At 42.9% G+C, this 18,992-nt stretch overlaps 1 protein-coding gene across 7 annotated transcripts in view; it reads left to right on the plus strand.

Annotated features, from left to right (window-relative positions):
• The window catches only part of PLA1A (phospholipase A1 member A), a 45,369-nt gene extending 26,737 nt beyond the window's left edge, over nucleotides 1–18,632 (plus strand). For 3 of the 7 annotated variants that reach the window (XM_005201308.5, XM_059883093.1, XM_059883123.1), the window contains exon 10: nucleotides 99–5,112. In XM_005201308.5, coding sequence (XP_005201365.4) covers nucleotides 99–183 — 85 coding nt within the window. In that variant the 3' untranslated portion in view covers nucleotides 184–5,112. Of the gene's footprint in view, nucleotides 1–98; nucleotides 11,293–15,091 lie in introns of those variants that run through there. The other 4 variants (XR_009493326.1, XR_804163.4, NM_001015610.1 and 1 more) reach the window with 4 other exon arrangements.
• Nucleotides 18,633–18,992: the final 360 nt, after the last annotated feature.

Consider the following 18,992-nt stretch of genomic DNA (forward strand, 5'->3'; position numbering starts at 1 on the left):
ACCAGTGAAACACAAGGTCTCACAATTCTGAACCTTCTCTCCCGACCAGCCAGGAACCTGCCCTGAGCACACACCCTCTTGTTTCTCTTCTCTTGCAGCAAAAAGATGGTCTGCTTACCTGAGCCAGTGAACTTACAAGCAAGTGAGACTGTGTCTCATGACCTGAAAATAACCTGTATATAGTATATGGGCAGGATACAGCCCCCTGGATTGGGAGTGGGGGATGATGGGCATTCAACTTATTCTAAACCATTTAAGACTAAGAAAGAATGCAGAAGTCTTGTTTACTTTCTCCATAAATAGCCACCTTAGAGGGGAGAGAGGGGGCTCATTTTACAGAGCCTTATCTCCATTGTCAGTTGAAAGAGTTTTACAAAGATACCATTTCAACCTTCCTATTCATGCTTAACTGCAATTGCCCCATATGCTTGGACAACTGTACCTAGGATTCAGTAGAAACATATACAGGAGAAATACTTTCTTTTTTTTTCAAATAAAACTATGGAATATCTGAATCATTCAATTGTTTTATTGGAATTAAATTCTGTTATGTACAAAACTGTGATTTACAATCTACATGATTGGAGAAAACATTAGATGCTGAATACTCTGCATTAAAATAGCAACTGAAAAGAAGTACTTGGTATAAGAGAGGGAATGGAGGATGGGGAGGAAGATGACACCATTCACCATCCCTTACCATTGCCTTCTCTGAGTATCTGGGAGGTTTCGGTAGCTCAGAGCAATCTTTGGGGAATATAGGCGGATTTTCTTTGGGTCAGTGTTTCTAAAACTTTGATCTTTATAAATAACCTCGTATCAAGCCATAGGCCAACAAGAAACAGATGGTACACTCAAATTGTGTAGTTTGAGAATTTATTAAGAGGACTCTTTACAAAGGTGTTGGCAGGAAGTGAGGAAATCACGAGGGACAGTGCAAGTTCTGTGGGGCTGGGGGCAGTGGGAGCTGCTGTGCTCTGTGTCTGAAGAGGCCAGAGGAGGAAGCACCAGAGTCTGGAGACAGACAGATCTGCAGGACCTCTGGTCAAGGGTCAGTGAGGGGGCAGCAATCCTGCAGAGAGGGAACCGAGTAAACAGATTCTCCATCCTCAGTCTTCTTTCTTCCCTCATTCTCCTGTTGGTGCGCCCACTGAGTGACTCCAGCCAGAAGCTGGAAGGCAAGAGGCGCGTTGATGTGGGGTATAAAACCGAGCAGAGAAGGTGGGAATGGCTGGGATGGCCGTGGGAACAGAGAGACATGGCGCACACCTTCACTACCTTCTCCATAGCCAGGTACTCCTGGATCCCTCTGCACTGAATGGTTTTGCCTGTGTTGTGTGTGTGCTCAGTCGCTCCAGTCGTGTCCAACTCTTTGAGTCCCCCTGGACTGTAGCCCCCCAGGCTCCTTTGTCCATGGGATTCTCCAGGCAAGAATACCGGCGTGGGAGGAGCAGGGGATCTTCCCAACTCAGGGATGGGAACTGCACTTCCTGCAGCTCCTGCACTGGCAGGCGGATTCTTAACCACTGAGCCACCTGGGTTTGGCTTAAGTCTTAACAACAATTTTGACCATTTTTAAGTGTATAATTTAAGTAGTATTAAGCACATCCTCATTGTTGTGCAGCCATTACTACTATCCATCTCCAGAAATTTTTCATCATCCAGGACTGAAACTTTGTCCCCATTAACCAACAACTCCCCATTTGCCGCTCCCCTCAAATGCTGGTAACCACCATTCTAATGTTTGTCTCTATGAATTCTACTCTTCTAGAATACCTGATGCAATCATACACTGTTTATGCCTTTGTATCTGGCCTGTTTTACTTATGTTTCCATGGTTCATCCATATTGCAGCATGTGTCAGAATTTCCTTCCTTCTCAAGGGTGAATAATATTTTATTGTGTGTATAAACCACATTTTGTTTATTGTTTCATCCATCAGTGGACACTTGGATTGCTTCCACCTTTTGGCTATTGTGAATAATGCTGCGAAGAATATGGGCATACATATAGTGTTTGAGACAAAAAAAAACCACAAAAACCCTAAGTAAACGGGCTTTGAAAGGAAACTGCTGACTTGCCAATTCACTCTCCACAATAGAGGCTGGGCAAATGATGCAAGCAGCAGGCTGCAGCTGCATCCGGGCTGAGTCACCCAGGTCATCAGGAGGGAGCGCTTCAGTCCTTGTCCAAAGCCCAGGTGACACAGTGTGAACGCTCACAGACACACTCTGCTTTCAGCACTGTCCACCCCAGTCAGTAGAACAACTTGAAAAATCTTCTTCAATATATGGACTTAAGAGGTTTTATTTCCCCCTCAAAACCCAAACCCTTCTTTCCTTTTATCCTTCCCTTTTTTAACTCCACCCAGGTTCCCAGCAAGAACCTCCCTAGAGGAAAGGGTGGAGGCAGAAAGCAGAGCAAACGCCAGTGTGACTGAATGGAAAGCTGAATTTAGGGACTGTCCCGAATGCCCTGTGCTGAACCTAGAAATGTAAAGGCCAGAAGTGATCGCAGGGAACTTGATTTCTAATTTTAAAAAGGTTTTACAAGACTATCCTTTTTTGCATATGTATTAAATAAGGTTTTAGGGAGGGGGAAAAAAAAAACCTCCCTAGAGACAGACCTACCCTGAACTGAATGAGGCTGTATTTCCTGTTCTCTTACTTTAAAGCACTGTTAGACTCTCACATTTTATTTTGCTCCCCATTAGAAACTAGATCATTACCATACATGGAAAGCCAGTTTCCCTTATAAAAATAAATACGAGAACATAACAGTGTTTAAAAACTCCAACTAGCTCCTGTGGCTTGCTGAAGGCTCTATGCCCCAGGCCTGCTTTATTCTTATTAAAAAGAAAAAATTAGCAAGTGTGAGAGAAATGTCAAAAACTTATCAACACCAAACAGAGACTTTCTTCTGTGCATATGATCAGTGGACTGAAAGAAATTTAGAGCCTGACTAGCAAATTCACCATGAGATCTGATGTTATTTAATGGTGGGTCTACGTGCTACACTGCCTATGCTCTAGGAAACCTGCCTTCACGTCTGTGGGATGTGTGTGGAGTTAAGAAAAGGGGAGAGGTAACAGAACTTGCCTGATGGCAGGGCAAAGGCAGAGTGTGGGTCTCTCATTCACACCCATGTCACCCCCAACTCCCGCTGAGATGGGGTTTCATGAACAGAGACTGTTGTTGTTCAGTTGCTAAGTAGGATCCAACTCTGTGACCCCGTGAACTACAGCATGCTGGGCTTCCCTGTCTTTCACTGTCTCCCAGAGTTTGTTCAAATTCATGTCCATTGAGTCAGTGATGCTATCTAACCATTTTATCCTCTTTCGCCCCCTTCTCCTTTTGCCTTGAATCTTTCCCAGCATTGGGGTCTTTTCCAATGAATCGGCTCTTCGAATCAGATGCCCAAAGTATTGGAGTTTCAGCTTCAGCATCAGTCCTTCCAATGGATATTCAGGGTTGATTTCATTTAGGATGGGCTGGTTTGATCTCCTAGCAGTCCAAGGGATTCTCAAGCATCTTCTCCAACACCACAGTTCAAAAGCATCAATTCTTGGCACTCAGCCTTCTTTATGGTACAACTCTCACATCCATACTTGACCACTGGAAAAACCATAGCTTTGATTATACAGACCTTTATAGGCAAAGTGACGTCTCTTTAATTCAGGAATCGGCCCCTATACTTATGTGACACTAAAAACATTAATTCTGGAGGCTTCTTCTCTCTGGCTACTATTCTGAGTATGTTCAGTTTGTACTGCAGTCCCCAGAGTGGGCTCCATTTACTAGGCTTCTTCCCCCCACGGTACACCAGAGGCACGTGGCTCATTTGTTCTTTGTTAATCCTCCATTGCGTCACCCAAGAGTTGCTTTAGGGTTACCTATAGTTCTTCAGAGTTTAAAAATCGGTATTGATCCAGATTGCTTGCTTTCTTGTGGAGTTAATTTTTTGAACCTGAATGAACTTTCCATGTAACGCAATTCCTTCACATATTATTATTGTAGTCTCTCCAACCCATCAGAAATTTTTCACATCCTAATCTTAAGGAATACTTAGTGCTCCCTCTAAGCTTTATGTCATTTAAATCTATATCTATATGTAGATATATATGACTTTTTTGTAGACTCCTCTTCTATATCTATAGATAAGAACTTGAAAGGAGGCCAAGGGTAGAGACCTACTTCTGTGTTAGTTGCTCATTTGTCTCTAATTCTTTGCGACCCCATGGACTGTAGCTCCCCAGGCTCACCTGTCCATGGAATTCTCCAGGCAAGAATACTGGAGTGGGTTGCCATTCCTTTCTCCAGGAGATCTTCCCAACCCAGGGTTCAAACTCAGGTCTCCTTCATTGCAGGCAGATCCTTTACCAACTGAACCACCAGGGAAGCAGAGATAACAAATTGAAATCAACAAATTGATTTATCTTAATCAAATGTAATTAAGATCAATCAATACTCTGGACTTTTGTATATATTTCTAACTCATGTTTACCTTGGTACTTACATATTATGAGAAAAGTTTCAATTCTTTATATATACAACAATACCCTGATTAAAATATGATTAATTTAACTTTAGCATGACTTAATTCCTGGAAATGCAGGCTCCTAATAATTGCTATTTTATTATCTAAATACATCCCAGCAAACTTTTTAGTGAATTATTCTTTGCTGGGAATCAACATCAAACTTCCTGATCTCTAATTTTAGAGTCTCTGCTTTCTGGTTACTGGAGAGAATATATGTACCCACCATCTTCTAACCTTCTCTTTGGGATTATCTAGTGATCACTGAATAAAGACCCCAGTTACCCAGTGAAGTCTTTCTAAAGCAAGATTATAATTCAAGGTCTGAATACTGTGGTTGATTTAAAGCAGTTGAGTGATTTCTTTTCAACCTTGGTCTCCCTGTTACGTTCACCCCAAACCAATACATGTTCATTTTGACAAGTCAGATTGTAGACACACTTTATGGTTTCCATGACCCCAAGGTAATGAGTGTCAATAGCTTGATGTATGTCTTATATATCTTTCCACATCAATACAAATATATACACACATGATTATTGGACTTTTTTTGTTTGGGTTTTTTTTTTTTTTAAACAAAGATGAAATCATAGCACACACTATATTCTGTAATTTTCCTTTGTTATTCACAATATATCATGAATATTCCTCCTGGGCCATACACAGACTTAATTTATTCCCTGAATATATACATTCCAGAGCATGGTCATACCATAATTTAGCCAGCCACTTTCTTGGGATGAATATTAAGGCTGTTTCCAGTTTTCTTCAATTACAAATGATGCTGCAATAAGTATTTTGTAAATTTATTTCTATATTTCTTTGGTGAGAATAGCTGGGTCAACAGATACAGCAAAAGTTTAGTAGTGCTGGATTACTTTCCAAAAATGTCATATCAATTTACATACATTCTGACAATGGTTGAAAGAAATAGTTTCTTTTCAACTACTTATTCAAGTAATTGCTTCACCTAAGATCAGTAACCCAAATTTCTCCTCTGGAGTTACCACATGGTATTCAACACTTTCCAAGTTGGCCAACCAGTTGGCCATCCATGAAACTGGAATAATGCTCTTTCCTTCAGAAGAATAGGGGCCTGAAATTTTATTACCTTTTAAAAATGACATTCATTTAGACACAGTAGTCCTCAGAGCAGTGAAATTTCCTATAGGTGAGCTGTGATGAACTTTTAAAAATGAAGGCTATTGTTTTTATGATTATAAAATTCAACTAATTTAAAAAAATATTTATTTGGCTGTGCTAGGTCTTAGGTACATGGGATCTTTGATCTTCAATGCAGCATACGGGATCTACTTCTCTGACCAAGGCTTTGCATTGGGAACATGGAGTCTTAGTCACTGGACCACCAGGGAAGTCCCAAAATTCAACTAATATTAAAAGTTATGAAAGAGAAAGTGAAAAGCTAAAACTTCCTGAGCATTTAGCATTCTAATCCCTTTATATAAATTATCTTATATAATCCTCCCAACAATTGTATGTATTACTTCATTTTACATATAAGAAAACTGAGGGACAGGAAAATTAAACAACTTGTCCATGGTTAGACAACTAGGTTCAGGGTTCACACCAAGCTGTCTGTCATCTGGGCTCTAACCACCACATTATACGGTTGTGCATATAAACTTGCTCAGTTGGTTTCTAGAACTTAGATGTCTTAACCAATGTCTCCAAAGAAAGATCTCCTCAGTCTGGCCCCATTCTAACTAAAATTACTTGCCATTCCCCCGAGTGTGCTTAAGCCAGTATCCCCTAAAAGATACTGTGGACAATGCCTTCTCCAAGCCTTTGCAGCTGCTGCTACCTCCATTCAGACTCTGCCAGTCGTTCTGGGTCCACTTCCAGCTCTCTCCTCTGGGAAGCCCGGCCACTCACAGGTCATTACAGTTGGTATCTGTGCAGCCTTGCAATGGTGGTGAATAGCTTATTCCATGTTGATCAGGCTATGTTTTCTCTTTCTCTGTGTCTTCCACATCGTAAGCATGCAATAAAAGCTCTTTTAATTAAAGATAATGCTCTAAGGATATACACAAAGAGAGAGGATAAGGCACAGAGAGGCTTGACTCTAAAGGTTGGTGTCTTTTCATAAGTTTTAGGAATGGCCTTCATTTATTCAACTTGTTTTAAAATTTCACCTGCCATTGTTACACTTTAACCTTTAAAAATCTCTGCAGAGGAAAGCTCTGGTTGTGCATATAAATATAAATACAACTCTTCCCAAATTGCTGCATTCTCATCCAGTCCTTGATTTCCTTGTTGAGTGTTTGGGGAATACATGGGGAAACAGTGGAAACAGCATCAGACTTTATTTTTTGGGGCTCCAAAATCTCTGCAGATGGTGACTGCAGCCATGAAATTAAAAGATGCTTACTCCTTGGAAGGAAAGTTATGACCAACCTAGACAGCATATTCAAAAGCAGAGACATTACTTTGCCAACAAAGCTTCGTCTAGTCAAGGCTATGGTTTTTCCTGTGGTCATGTATGGATGTCAGAGTTGGACTGTGAAGAAGGCTGAGCACCGAAGAATTGATGCTTTTGAACTGTGGTGTTGGAGAAGACTCCTGAGAGTCCCTTGGACTGCAAGAAGATCCAACCAGTCCATTCTGAAGGAGATCAGCCCTGGGATTTCTTTGGAAGGAATGATGTTAAAGCTGAAACTCCAGTTCTTTGGCCACCTCATGTGAAGAGTTGACTCATTGGAAAAGACTCTGATGCTGGGAGGGATTGGGGGCAGGAGGAGAAGGGGACGACAGAGGATGAGATGGCTGGATGGCATCACTGATTCGATGGACATGAGTCTGGGTGAACTCCAGGAGTTGGTGATGGACAGGGAGGCCTGGCGTGCTGCGATTCATGGGGTCGCAAAGAGTCAGTCGGAGACGACTGAGCGACTGAACTGAACTGAAATGAACTGAAGTGACATTCTGAAAGTGACGTACTGCTTTCCCTAGCCTTAAACACACCTCTGACCTCACTTTTGAGCACACCCAAGCTCAGTGGTGATCATCTCAGTCCTGCCTCTTCTCCAGAAGAGATGGCTTCCTCCTTCTAGAGGAGAGTTTAGAGGTGATGGGAACATTGCTGTACCTGAGTCTTTCCATGCCTGTTTGAAGGCCTTAAAATCCTCCCTGATCCTCAGTATTTACCCTCTTATTTATGAAACCATACTGTTTAATTTTTGTGGCCATTCAGTATATTGACAGCAACCCAAACTCAATTCATGCAAAATCAAATCAACATCTCCCCCAAAGTTATTCTTCCTCTCCTTAGTGTAATAGCCACCACCATCATCCAATCTCCAGGCTTGAGGCCTGAGTCATCTTTGACTCAGAACATCATAGCACTTGCTAAAATTAAAAAAAAAAAAAAATCTGTTTCTTAAAAAATTGTCTGTTATCTGTCCCCTCCTGTCTGTTCCCTCAGATATGTGGTAAGACCCTGGATCTGACACCAAACTCAAACTAGTCTCTTTTCCCCCAGCTTCTTTCTCCTCTAGTCCATTCTATTTACCTGGGCCAGATAACCCTACAAACTCTTTTTAAACTTACCAGTCTCCTGCTCCATAATTTTCACTGATGTCCTTAGAATAAGGGCTTCATGGCTTCCCTGGTGGCTAGAGGTTAAAGCATCTGCCTGGAATACGGGAGACCCTGGTTCAATCCCTGGGTCGGGAAAACCCCCTGGAGAAGGAAATGGCAACCCACTCTAGTACTCTTGCCTGGAGAATCCCATGGAGGGAAGAGCCTGGTAGGCTACTGTCCATGGGGTCGCAGAGTCGGATACGACTGAGCGACTTCACATTTCACTTTCACTTAACTTCTTAACCTAGACTTCTGGAACTTTGTGGCTAAATTCTTACCTCTTTTCCTTGATTTCTTTCTTACTCTTTAGCAAAAGAAATCCTTAGCCCCTGATGAGTTGATTCACTATAATTATTATTATTATGTTCTTTAAATAACCTTTCACATTAGTCATCAAGCCACAGAGTGTCAGAGGAGGAAACCAAGATCCAAAAAGATTAAGGGAATTTCCCAAAGCTGTTAGCCACTAAATGGCTCTTCATTACATGTGAGTGTGAGCTTTAATAACATTTTGAAGATAAACAAGGGACAGTGTTTATCCGGAAGTAAATCCTTGCTGCTGCCTTGAAGCTGTGGATCTCTAACATTTATCCAGGCCTAAGCCAGTACAGATTCTTAGTTTAGACAGAGCTGGAAGGTGGAGAGGTGGGAAGAAATCTAGGTAAATACCCTATGAAGAGCAGCCTCATATATGGCACCCCTCTTCAAGGCACTGGGATCAGACTGACTTAACTAGAAACATCCCTTCTCTCTTGCAATCACCAGGCCTCTCAACTTTAAAACTCCCACAGTGTTCACTCAGCCCTCCTGGTTTGGGCTTGAAACTGAAACTACACAACTTCAGGATTACTTCCTTTGACTCTCAACCCAACCTTCAATTCAGAAGTTACCCTCTGCTGTATTTCGTACAGCAGTTTCACTGGAGAGTACAGTGAAATGGGTAAAACTGGAGACAAATAATCATAAAACCAGAATATTCACTCATTCAGCAAACGTTTACTATAAGCCAATGATGTACCATGTATCAGGCACCATTCTGAAGGCAATCTTCTTCTTAAGAACTACAACATAACTGAATGCTTACTATGTCCCAGGCATGTTTAAGTATATAAAACTCTTACAACAAACATATGATATAGGTTCTTTTTTTTTTTTTGTACTATTTAACATATGAACAAGGTAAGGGGCTGAGCAGTAAAGTTCCTAGACAGTGAATGAAGAGGTTACATGGCAGAGCTGAAATCTGAAACCAGGCAATCCAGCCCCAGAGCTTCATATTCTTACCCCTACATTAACACGGTGTCTTAACCCAATGTCTACTTATGTCATTCTCATCTTCTTAAAAAAAAATTAACATTTACTTATAATGACAAAATGTCTGGCCACGTGCTAGACGCTGGGAATGCAAATACAAATAAAATGGAAAGGACTATTCTCTTCAGAAACTCACTCATTAGCTCATAAGTGAGCCATCACGTGCCAGTGTTGGTGGTCTATAATTTACTTTAAAATACTTCAGCTAGGGCTTCCCTGGTGGCTCTGGTAAAGAATCCGCCTACCAGTGTAGGAGACACGAGTTCAATCCTGATCTGGAAGGATCCAACGTACTGCGGAGCAACCAAGCCCATGCACCACAACTGTTGGGCCTGTGCTCGAGAGCCCATGAGCTGCAACTACTGAAGCCCACATGCCCTAGAGCCCATGTTCCTCATCAAGAGAAGCCACTGCAATGAGAAAGCCGGGCACCACAGCTAGGGAGTAGTCCCACTCACCACAACTAGAGAAAAGCCCGTGCAGCAATCAAGACCCACAACAGCCAAAAATAAAAATAAACAAATAAAAATAGTTTACAAAATACTTCAGCTAAACAGTGTGATACATGAGTCACCTTTAGTCACCATTCTAGGAATGTTTGATCAATTATCTAAATCAGGAATAAATACTTTAGGGGAAGTCATCTGACATTTCACCTAAGCTCACAGTCCAGAGGCAGCTACTATAATCCCTTCAATCCTCTTCATGTCCCCATGGCCCCATCTCAACCCTCAGAACCCCTGGGAAGCATTTAGAACTACAGATTCTAACTAAGCCCAGGGGCCCTCGAAATTCAATTGTAACTGGTTTGCTATAGGACCAGTTTTATATTGTTTTATGTATTTATATTTCAAACATTTTTGTTATGAGACATTTCAAACACATATAAAATTAGAAATATAGAATAATGAATTTCCATATACCTGCTATCCAGCTTCAACAATTAACAACTCTTGGGGCTGTCTTCTTTTGTCTATGGCATTGGTGTTTTTAAAAACTTCTCAGTTTATTTTAATATGCAGTCAGATTTGGGAATCATTAATCTAAACAAGTAATCATTGCTCTAAATAAACAAATAAGTGCAATCACTGCAAACAAAGAAGCATGCATTAGACATAGTGGAAGCGGATGATGAAGGAAAAGGGCTAGGGTTTCCATAATTCCTCACTGGATCTCAGGGTTTCCGGGGCTAAACCATCCCTTGGCAGCTCTGATGTCTGAGACTCTGCTAGGGGGTGCTTCTTTAGCTTGGCCTGAGGATCCTAGGCTGGAAACTGGAATTACGTGCTCACACACCCACAAAATAAAGGCCTTCTCAAATATATATCCATATTTAGTTGCATTAAAGTGGAGTTTACTAGGTTAGATAAAATAACAGTATAAACAGGGTGCTTTTTTTTTTGTTTGTTTCTAATGTTTATGTTTGTGACTAAGGAAACAGACGCTGAAATAAATTAGGAAGGGGGGAAAGGAAAGAAACAGAAGGGGAGCCGAGAATAGTGAGGAATCAAGTTACCTGATGCAGTGGGGCAGTGCACAGCCCCTAGCGCGCAGCTGTTGTGGCTGGCCTTACCCAGCAACCTGTTACCAGGCAACGGTTGCTGTGAGACCACTAAGCCAGAAGATTCGAGCGGTGATTAGTGGTCCCGCTTAGCGATTGGTCGGCACCCGCAGTAGACTGCACCCCCAACCGGCAACTGTCAATGAGCAACCGTTAGCGGTGCCACTTGGTCATTGGTCGGAGTCACAGTAATCCCTCCCCAGAGCGAGCAACCGTTAGTAGCACTGCTCTGCCAGTGGTCAGAGGAGTGGTCGTTGTCCAAAGGAAAGTGAGGTTAAGAGGTGGGTCCTGGCTTCTCTGGGGCCCTCCAGCTCACCCGGCCTTAGGCCATCGGGTGAGCTGAGAGGTCCGCGGAACAGGCTTGGAGCTGTGTCCTGCAGGGCTCTAGAGCCCTCCACAGGCCACACACACTGGCTGGTCCCAGGCCTTGAGGTAGTAGTGAACCTCGCCCCCATTCCTGCCTCTGTGACCTAATATCAGCGGCCATCTGCATGGACTGCAGTCTGCGGGATCTGGCCCCCTAAATGCTATTTGGGTGGCCTGAGGAGGCTGAGGGCTATTTGGGTCCTGGACGCCTGGCTCCCTCAGCGATGATGGCTGGGCAGGGTCTGGGGACCTGGCCCTGAGGGAGCCACCAGTTGAGATCTGCTTCTTCAGCACTGGGAGGAGGACCCCGACTGGGTGCTGGACTAACGTTCCTGGGCAGTGTAACCGGCCAACGCAGGGACCCCTCCCCCAACCCCCCACCCCCCACCCCACCTCCTCTTAGCCAGGGCCTGGACCTTGGAAGGTGAACTTTGAGTCTTGGGACCTTGCCCTTCCTTGTCAGAACAGACTGTTTGGTGGAGTTTTACAAGAACATAGTTAACTGACCGTAACTGATCTCCAGAATTAAGGATCTGACACAAATAAAGTGAAAAGTGAAAGTGAAGTTGCTCAGTCGTGTCCGACTCTTTGGGACCCCATGGACGGTACCCTACCAGGCTCCTCCATCCATGGAATTTTCCAGGCAAGAGTACTGGAGTGGGTTGCCATTTCCTCCAGGGGATCTTCCTGACCCAGGGTACAAAGACACAAGTCTACAACTAACCATGCCCTTCCTTCTCCTATCCTAGAAAAAGGGCTTTGCTTTGGGGGAGTTTGGGGTTTTTAAGATATAAGCCACCCATCTCCTTGCGGGGCCCTGCAATAAACCTTTATTTGCTCCAAATTCTGGAATTTGGTATATTTGGCCTCACTGTGCAGCAGGCACACAGACCTTGTGCTCGGTAACAGTTACAAGAAACAAGGAAGAGAAGAAACCAAACTGGAGAATGGAGAAGTCGCCAATGTTTTCCTCTCAGACACTTCAGGGAGGAGGATGAAGGCCAAGCTGTCCAGGGCAGGAGATGGGGACACCAGGCCTGAGCCCCAAGACACCAAACAGAAAGGACCTCCATCCTCAGCCACACACGAGTCAAAGAGAAAGTTGAATAGTGGACAGAAGCAAAAGAAAACTGGAAAGCAGAACTAGAAGTGCTAAAATCCCAAGAGTTTTATCTGACCCAAGCTTAAATGAGTAGCAGCTGAACTTAACAAAGCTCCAATCGGTGCCACTTAAACACCAGTGCACCACGAGACCATGGCCATAGGTCATAGTCTGCATGGCCCTTTGGTGCCTCCAGAGGAAGCCTAGGGAGAGAGGAGGCTGAACAAGGCAACCCCACAGGATCTTCAAGTCCTGTGGAGACTGATACTAACAGAGCTGGAGGGAAATGGTGCGAGAGTGGGCAGGGAGGGGATGTTTGCACCAGCCTTGTGGGATGCATAGGGCTCAGGGCTGACAGAGGGCAATTCCAGGCCATTGAGTATCTGTCTGTTGACAGTGGCAATCATGTGCTGTGCAGAGGAGGGCTCGTGGGAAGGCTAACGTCAGAGAAGTGAACCAAAAGTGAAATAAAATCCCATGATCTCCAGGGAAATTTCTGAGTAGAAGACACGTGTAAGTGCATAAATTCAATGACAATTAGAAATGAAACTGCTGAGAGCATTACTCACATTTTTTCAGTTATCAGGATTTGTGAGGGCATCTACAGGAAACCAGAGTGTTCAGAATATTCAGGGAAGAAGGCCCAGAATCTCTAAGGTGGACTCAACTCCCCTCCCAGGAAGTTCTACCCAGAGTCTTTCACAGGTATCTCTTCCCATGGCCATCACATTCTCTGGCCCTGGTACTGTAATAGGGGCGGAGCAGGTGTGCAGCTATTATCTGGAGACTAATATTGGGAGACCCTTAGTGCCACAGCTAGGGATCCCACTCCACCAACAGTCAGCCTTGCAGTGGTTCTCTCCCTGCAAAGAGTGTGGTGGGAGGTAGCTCTCAGCCTTTTCTCTGCAGCCCTCCAGGCCTTAGGTGGGTGGGTTCAGCTGGGGGACCCAGGAACAGGCTGAGGTCTGTGTTCTACAGAGCTCCAGATCCCTCTCCATAGTCGGCACTGGCCAGGCCCAGACCCAGCTCCATTACCTAATGGTGACGACAGTCTCAATGGGTCACAGTCTATGGAGGCCTCAGCACCTGGAGTATAAGGATACTGCTATTAAGGTAACAGCTTCAACCAACTTCAGTCTCTCCAAGTTTCAAAAATTGGTATAGCTGAGATCAGCTGTCTACCTCTAGGAGGTGGCCAGAGGCCAGGGTTAAGTTGCAAGGACACTGCACATCATAACTTCAGCTCCACCTCTGTGGTTGCCCTTCTCAAAGAAGGGCAATTGTTGTGAGCTAGGAATTAACCTGATTGGTATTTGCTACAATATATATTCCTAGTGATCCTATGCAAGTAATTCTCTCCAGTTTAAATGAAAAGCCCGAGGACTGGCTGGGACCCGGGTGCCTTGTTTCCTCAGTGATGATGGCTGGGCAGGGTCTGGGACCTGGCCCCGAGGGTGCTTCCAGCTGAGATCTGCCTCACCAGCCAGGCCTGGGCACAGGCATGAGGACCCAGACTGGGTGCTGGACCAACGCTCCCAGCAGGGTAACTAGCCCCACAGAGACCTGCTACTTTTAGCCAGGGCCTGGACCTCAGAGGGTAAAAGCTGAACCTTGGGATCTTGTTCTTTCTAGTCAAAACAGAAAGTAATGTTTGTTTGGTGGAGATTTACAGAAACATCATTATCTGACTGTGACCTGACCTCAAGAACAAATGATCAGACACCAAGAAGTTTGCAACAACTAACCACATCCCCTCACCTTTCCTAGAAAAGGGCTTTGCTGAAAGCTTTCTGGGAGTTTAGGGGGGTTAAGACATGAGCCAACTGTCATCTCTTTGTATGGCCCTTCAATAAACCTTTCTCTACTCCAAACTCCAACTTTTTTTTTTTTAATTGTTTGGTCTCGCTGTGTATCAAGCACACAGACATGCATTTGCTAACAGTACCTCACAACCCAGTGACCATTGCAGTGGCCTTGACTATTCTCCTGGCTTTGTTTTCTCAAGTCCCTCAGAACATGAATATTGGAGAAACAGCTACACTCTGCCAGACCCCATGGTGTGCACTGAACACAACCTCCCTCCATGCTGCTTTGAGAATACCATGTCCAGGTTCACGTCCCACTGCCTTGCGGAGTTCGGGCTCCACAGCCAGTCACTGGGAGCTATTGCTTCTCTTCTGCAAGCATGCCTTCCTTGTACCACCAGCCCACAGACTTTGACTTACATGCACCCTTTACCTGAATTGCTTCTGTTTTGCCTTCCTTTCTCTAGCTTTTAAGACATAGCTTAAAATCAACTTTGCTGTGAACCCTTCCCAATCCCAGAAATGGGAAGTGACACCTGCTGAACTGTTACAGCTCTTGTAGTGGTTTCAACCACTCATGTTAAGGCTTTCCACTAAGGACTGGCACAGTGTTTATTTGTATATGTATCAGGGCTCTAGCTTCACCTTAAACTAGTTACGAGTCACAGGAAGCCTATTTATACAAGGGACTGAGGAATCTTCTGGGAAGATTAATCGTCAGAGGAGTCAGGCCCAGGGAGCTTGACTTCGTAAGGCTATGGTAGAGATGGGGGAGGGTGCCTAAAGCTCATGTATCTTCTTTTCTAGATCTGGAGCTCCTTCAGGGCAGAGACCATGAGTGATTCATCCAGCAAAGCAGGTGGTATCAAGAATAGTGTTTGACAGCAGTGGATATTTAGTAAGTGTTAATGGGATAAAAGAATACTTACTATCCTCTCCTTAGAGCAAATCTGAGTATATGTCAGGCTTTATTCCTGAGTATATGAAGTTGTAATCCAGAGATTATTTTTACACATGTGTGGATCTCTAGCATGGGCTTATTGTAAGAGGTTCACAAATCCATATCATGTCAATAATTTTATGGAGACTGAATAAATACAATGCTTTGTACATAATGCATGCAACACTGTTTCAAACAGATAAAGATACTATTTTGGTTAATTTTTTCAGTCTTTAAATTTATCTATAACCCTTATTGGAATGCAAATGTCTTTTGCCATTACATATGACATTAGATAATAAAAACACAACTTCTATGACATTAAAGTCTGATCCTTTTTAAAAAAAAACACACATTAAAAGAGGTCCCCAGGACTTCCCTGGTAGCATAGTGGATAAGAACCTGCCTGCCAATGCAAGAGACATGGGTTCAATCCCTGGTCTGGGAAGATTCCACATGCCACAAGTCTGTGCACCAGAATGGCTGAAGCCTGTGCACTTAGAGCCTGTGCTCTGCAACAAGAGAAGCCACCGCAATGAGAAGCCTGCACATAGGAGTGAAGAGTAGCCTCCACTTGCCACAGTTAGAGAAAGCCCATGCAGAAGCAATGAAGACCCAGAGCAGTCACAATTTTTTTTTTTTTTTTTAAAGAGGTCTCCATCCCGAGGAACCTCTGTTATATACCACATGTGTGTAACTATAGCCCTACCTGGGCAGGCCCCCAGCTTGCAGGGGCAGGGCCCTACCCTCCAGGTGACATGTTTTAGTCTCAATATACAGTGTACAATGAGCTTTTCTGTTGTTTGTTTATTGCTTCATTCACTGCCTAAAACAACCCTCAAGGATTGGCAAGAGAGCGGTTGGATTTGTAGGACTTACAAGAGGCTTCTATTGTGAAATGTACATGGAAGAGACAGAAATCCAACAGGAAAGAAAATACACAGGATAATTTTAGGAAAAAAAATGAGAAAAGAAGAGCTCTATAGAACACACTGAAATGTTCTACAAAGCACATAATTGGAATCCTAAAAGGTGAGGAAAGAGGACTAGGGCTCTGAAGATGACAAGGCAAGAGGACAGAAGGTTATGGTGAGGTGAGGCAGGGGTCTTAGCTGGGATGATGACATTGAGCTGAGAACTGGATGACCAGAAGTAGTAGCCAGGAGAAACTATGATTGAAAGCATTGCAGAGAGAAAGAAAAACCATGAAGATCCTCATGTAGAAAGGAGCTGGGTGTGCATGAGGAGCACCCAAAAGTCTACTGTGGCTGAAACATGGGTGACAAAGAGATTGGAAAGAGGCATGGCTGGAGAGACAGGCAGGCAGGTGGGGCCTTATGGGTCATAAGTGGCTAAAAGAGTAGCATTCATCAGGTATTTCTTTTGCTTTCCCATATTTCACAGTTCCTTTAATCAGCAAAGCACAGAATTAATTATTAAGTAGGTCCATGTGACTAGCTCTTGTCAATGGACTGAGGGCAGAGAGACTTTAGCAGAGAGGGCCAAAGCATCAAAGAGCCAGTACAGAAACGTCAAGCCACTTCTTTATTCAGTGGACAGAGCCAGAAGGTCTAAGTAGGTTGAATCACTGAATTGCAATATGAAGACAGTTGCCCTGATGAGTCATACATATTCTCAGTAGACTTTAAGAGCAATAAATCTGTATGATATTAAGTCATAATAGACTGATTCTGACTAATAACACGTAAAAAGTTTAGATTTTATTCTAGGAAGTCATTTGAAATTTTTAGCAAGAGAGTGAAGACATCATACATATATTGATATGATCACTTTGTATAGAACTGATTATGGGGAGGACAGACAGAAATCAGGAGCCAGTTATAAATCTATTAAAGTTCATCTAGCCATGAAATAATGGTAGCTTGAATTTTGTGCTGGCAGTGGACATGGTGAGTTGAATTGGGGATATATTTTGAAGAAAGAACTAACAAGACAGGAGAATTACCTGGCAATCCAGTAGTTAGGACTCAGTGCATTCACTGCCAGGGGCCAGGATTCAATCTCTGGTTGGGGAACTGAGATCCTGCAAACTGTGCGGCACAGCCAAAAAAACCTAACAAAACTGATGGAAAGACTCCAAGATTTGGGGCCTGGGCAACTGAATAGGGAGAGACAAAGAGTTATAAAACATGTTTTGGTTTAAAGATCTCTTTCAAAGGACAAGGAGAAAGAGAGAGAGAAAATGTTTCCCAACTCCTTTCACAGAGTCAGCATAACCTTGATATTAAAACCTGACAAAGTTCATAGATGCAAAACTCCTAAACAAAGTATTTATGAACCAAGTTCTATATACATAAAGAGGAAAATATATCATAATAAAATTGGATTTGTTCCAGGGATGCAAGTTTGTTTTAGCATTCACTTATCTGGAGTTTGTTAACAGAATAGAGAAAAATAAACTTGACTAATCCAGAAAAGGAGAAGGCAATGGCACCCCACTCCAGTACTCTTGCCTGGAGAATCCCATGGACAGAGGAGCCTGGTAGGCTGCAGTCCGTGGGGTCGCTAAGAGTCAGACACGACTGAGCGACTTCACTTTCACTTCTCACTTTCATGCATTGGAGAAGGAAATGGCAACCCACTCCAGTGTTCTTGCCTGGAGAATCCCAGGGATGGTGGAGCCTGGTGGGCTGTCGTCTATGGGGTTGCACAAAGTCAGACACGACTGAAGCGACTTAGCAGCAGCAGCAGCAATGCAGAAAAATCACTTGATAAAATTCCATACTTATTCATGATTTTAAAAATTAAGACTAGAACTTCTTTAATCTGACAGGATACTATAAAAACCTAATAGCATATATCATACTTAATGGTGAAATACTGAAAGTATTTTCCTTACAGTCAGGTGTGAGAGAAGAATGTCCTCATCATCCTTGCTGCTCATCCCTGCACTTGAGGTCCAACCCAGTGCAGCAAGGCACCAAAAGAAAGGAGGAAGAGTGGGAGGAGTGTGGAGGAAGAAAGCAGAGGTCAAGAAGGAAGAAATAAAACTGTCATTATTTACAAATGACACAAATGTATCTATGGAAAATCTGAAAGACTCCATGGATTGATAATTAGAATTGATAAATGGATTCATCAGGATCTCTGGATGGAGGTTGAAGATACAAAAATCCATTTTATTTCTGTATACCAGTGATAAAAGAAAGTAAAAATATTAAATAATAATGTTTACAATAGCACTAAATTGAACAAATACCTAGAAATAAATGTAACAAAATTTTTGCAAGAATATTTGTATGGAAAACTACAGAACACTATTAAGAAAAAAAATTTTTAATGAAGCATACTATGCTCATAAATTGAAAAATCATTATAAAGATATTAACTCTTTACCAACCTAATCCACAGTGTGAATGTAATTCCAATAAAATTCCAGCAGAGCTATATTTTTGTGGAAATTATTAATAACAAGCTGGTTCTAAAATGTATATGGAAATGCAAAGGGAATAACCAAGACTTGAATAAGAATGAAGACCACCAGATATCAAAACATAAAGCTGCAACAATTAACCAGATGGTATTGTCAACAGGTAGGAAAATAGACAAATGGAATAGACTAGAAGATTCAGATAGAGACCTACAAATACATGGATACTTAATTTATGACAAAGAGGACACTGAACACTAGTATAGGTAGGATAAGCCACTCAGTAAGCACTGCTGTCTATTGGATATCCACAAGGCAATAACAAATTTGATCCTTATTTTATACCATACACAAAAATCAAATGCAGGTTGCTTGTA

This window comes from Bos taurus, chromosome 1, assembly GCF_002263795.3.
Source record: "Bos taurus isolate L1 Dominette 01449 registration number 42190680 breed Hereford chromosome 1, ARS-UCD2.0, whole genome shotgun sequence".
NCBI lineage: Eukaryota > Metazoa > Chordata > Mammalia > Artiodactyla > Bovidae > Bos > Bos taurus.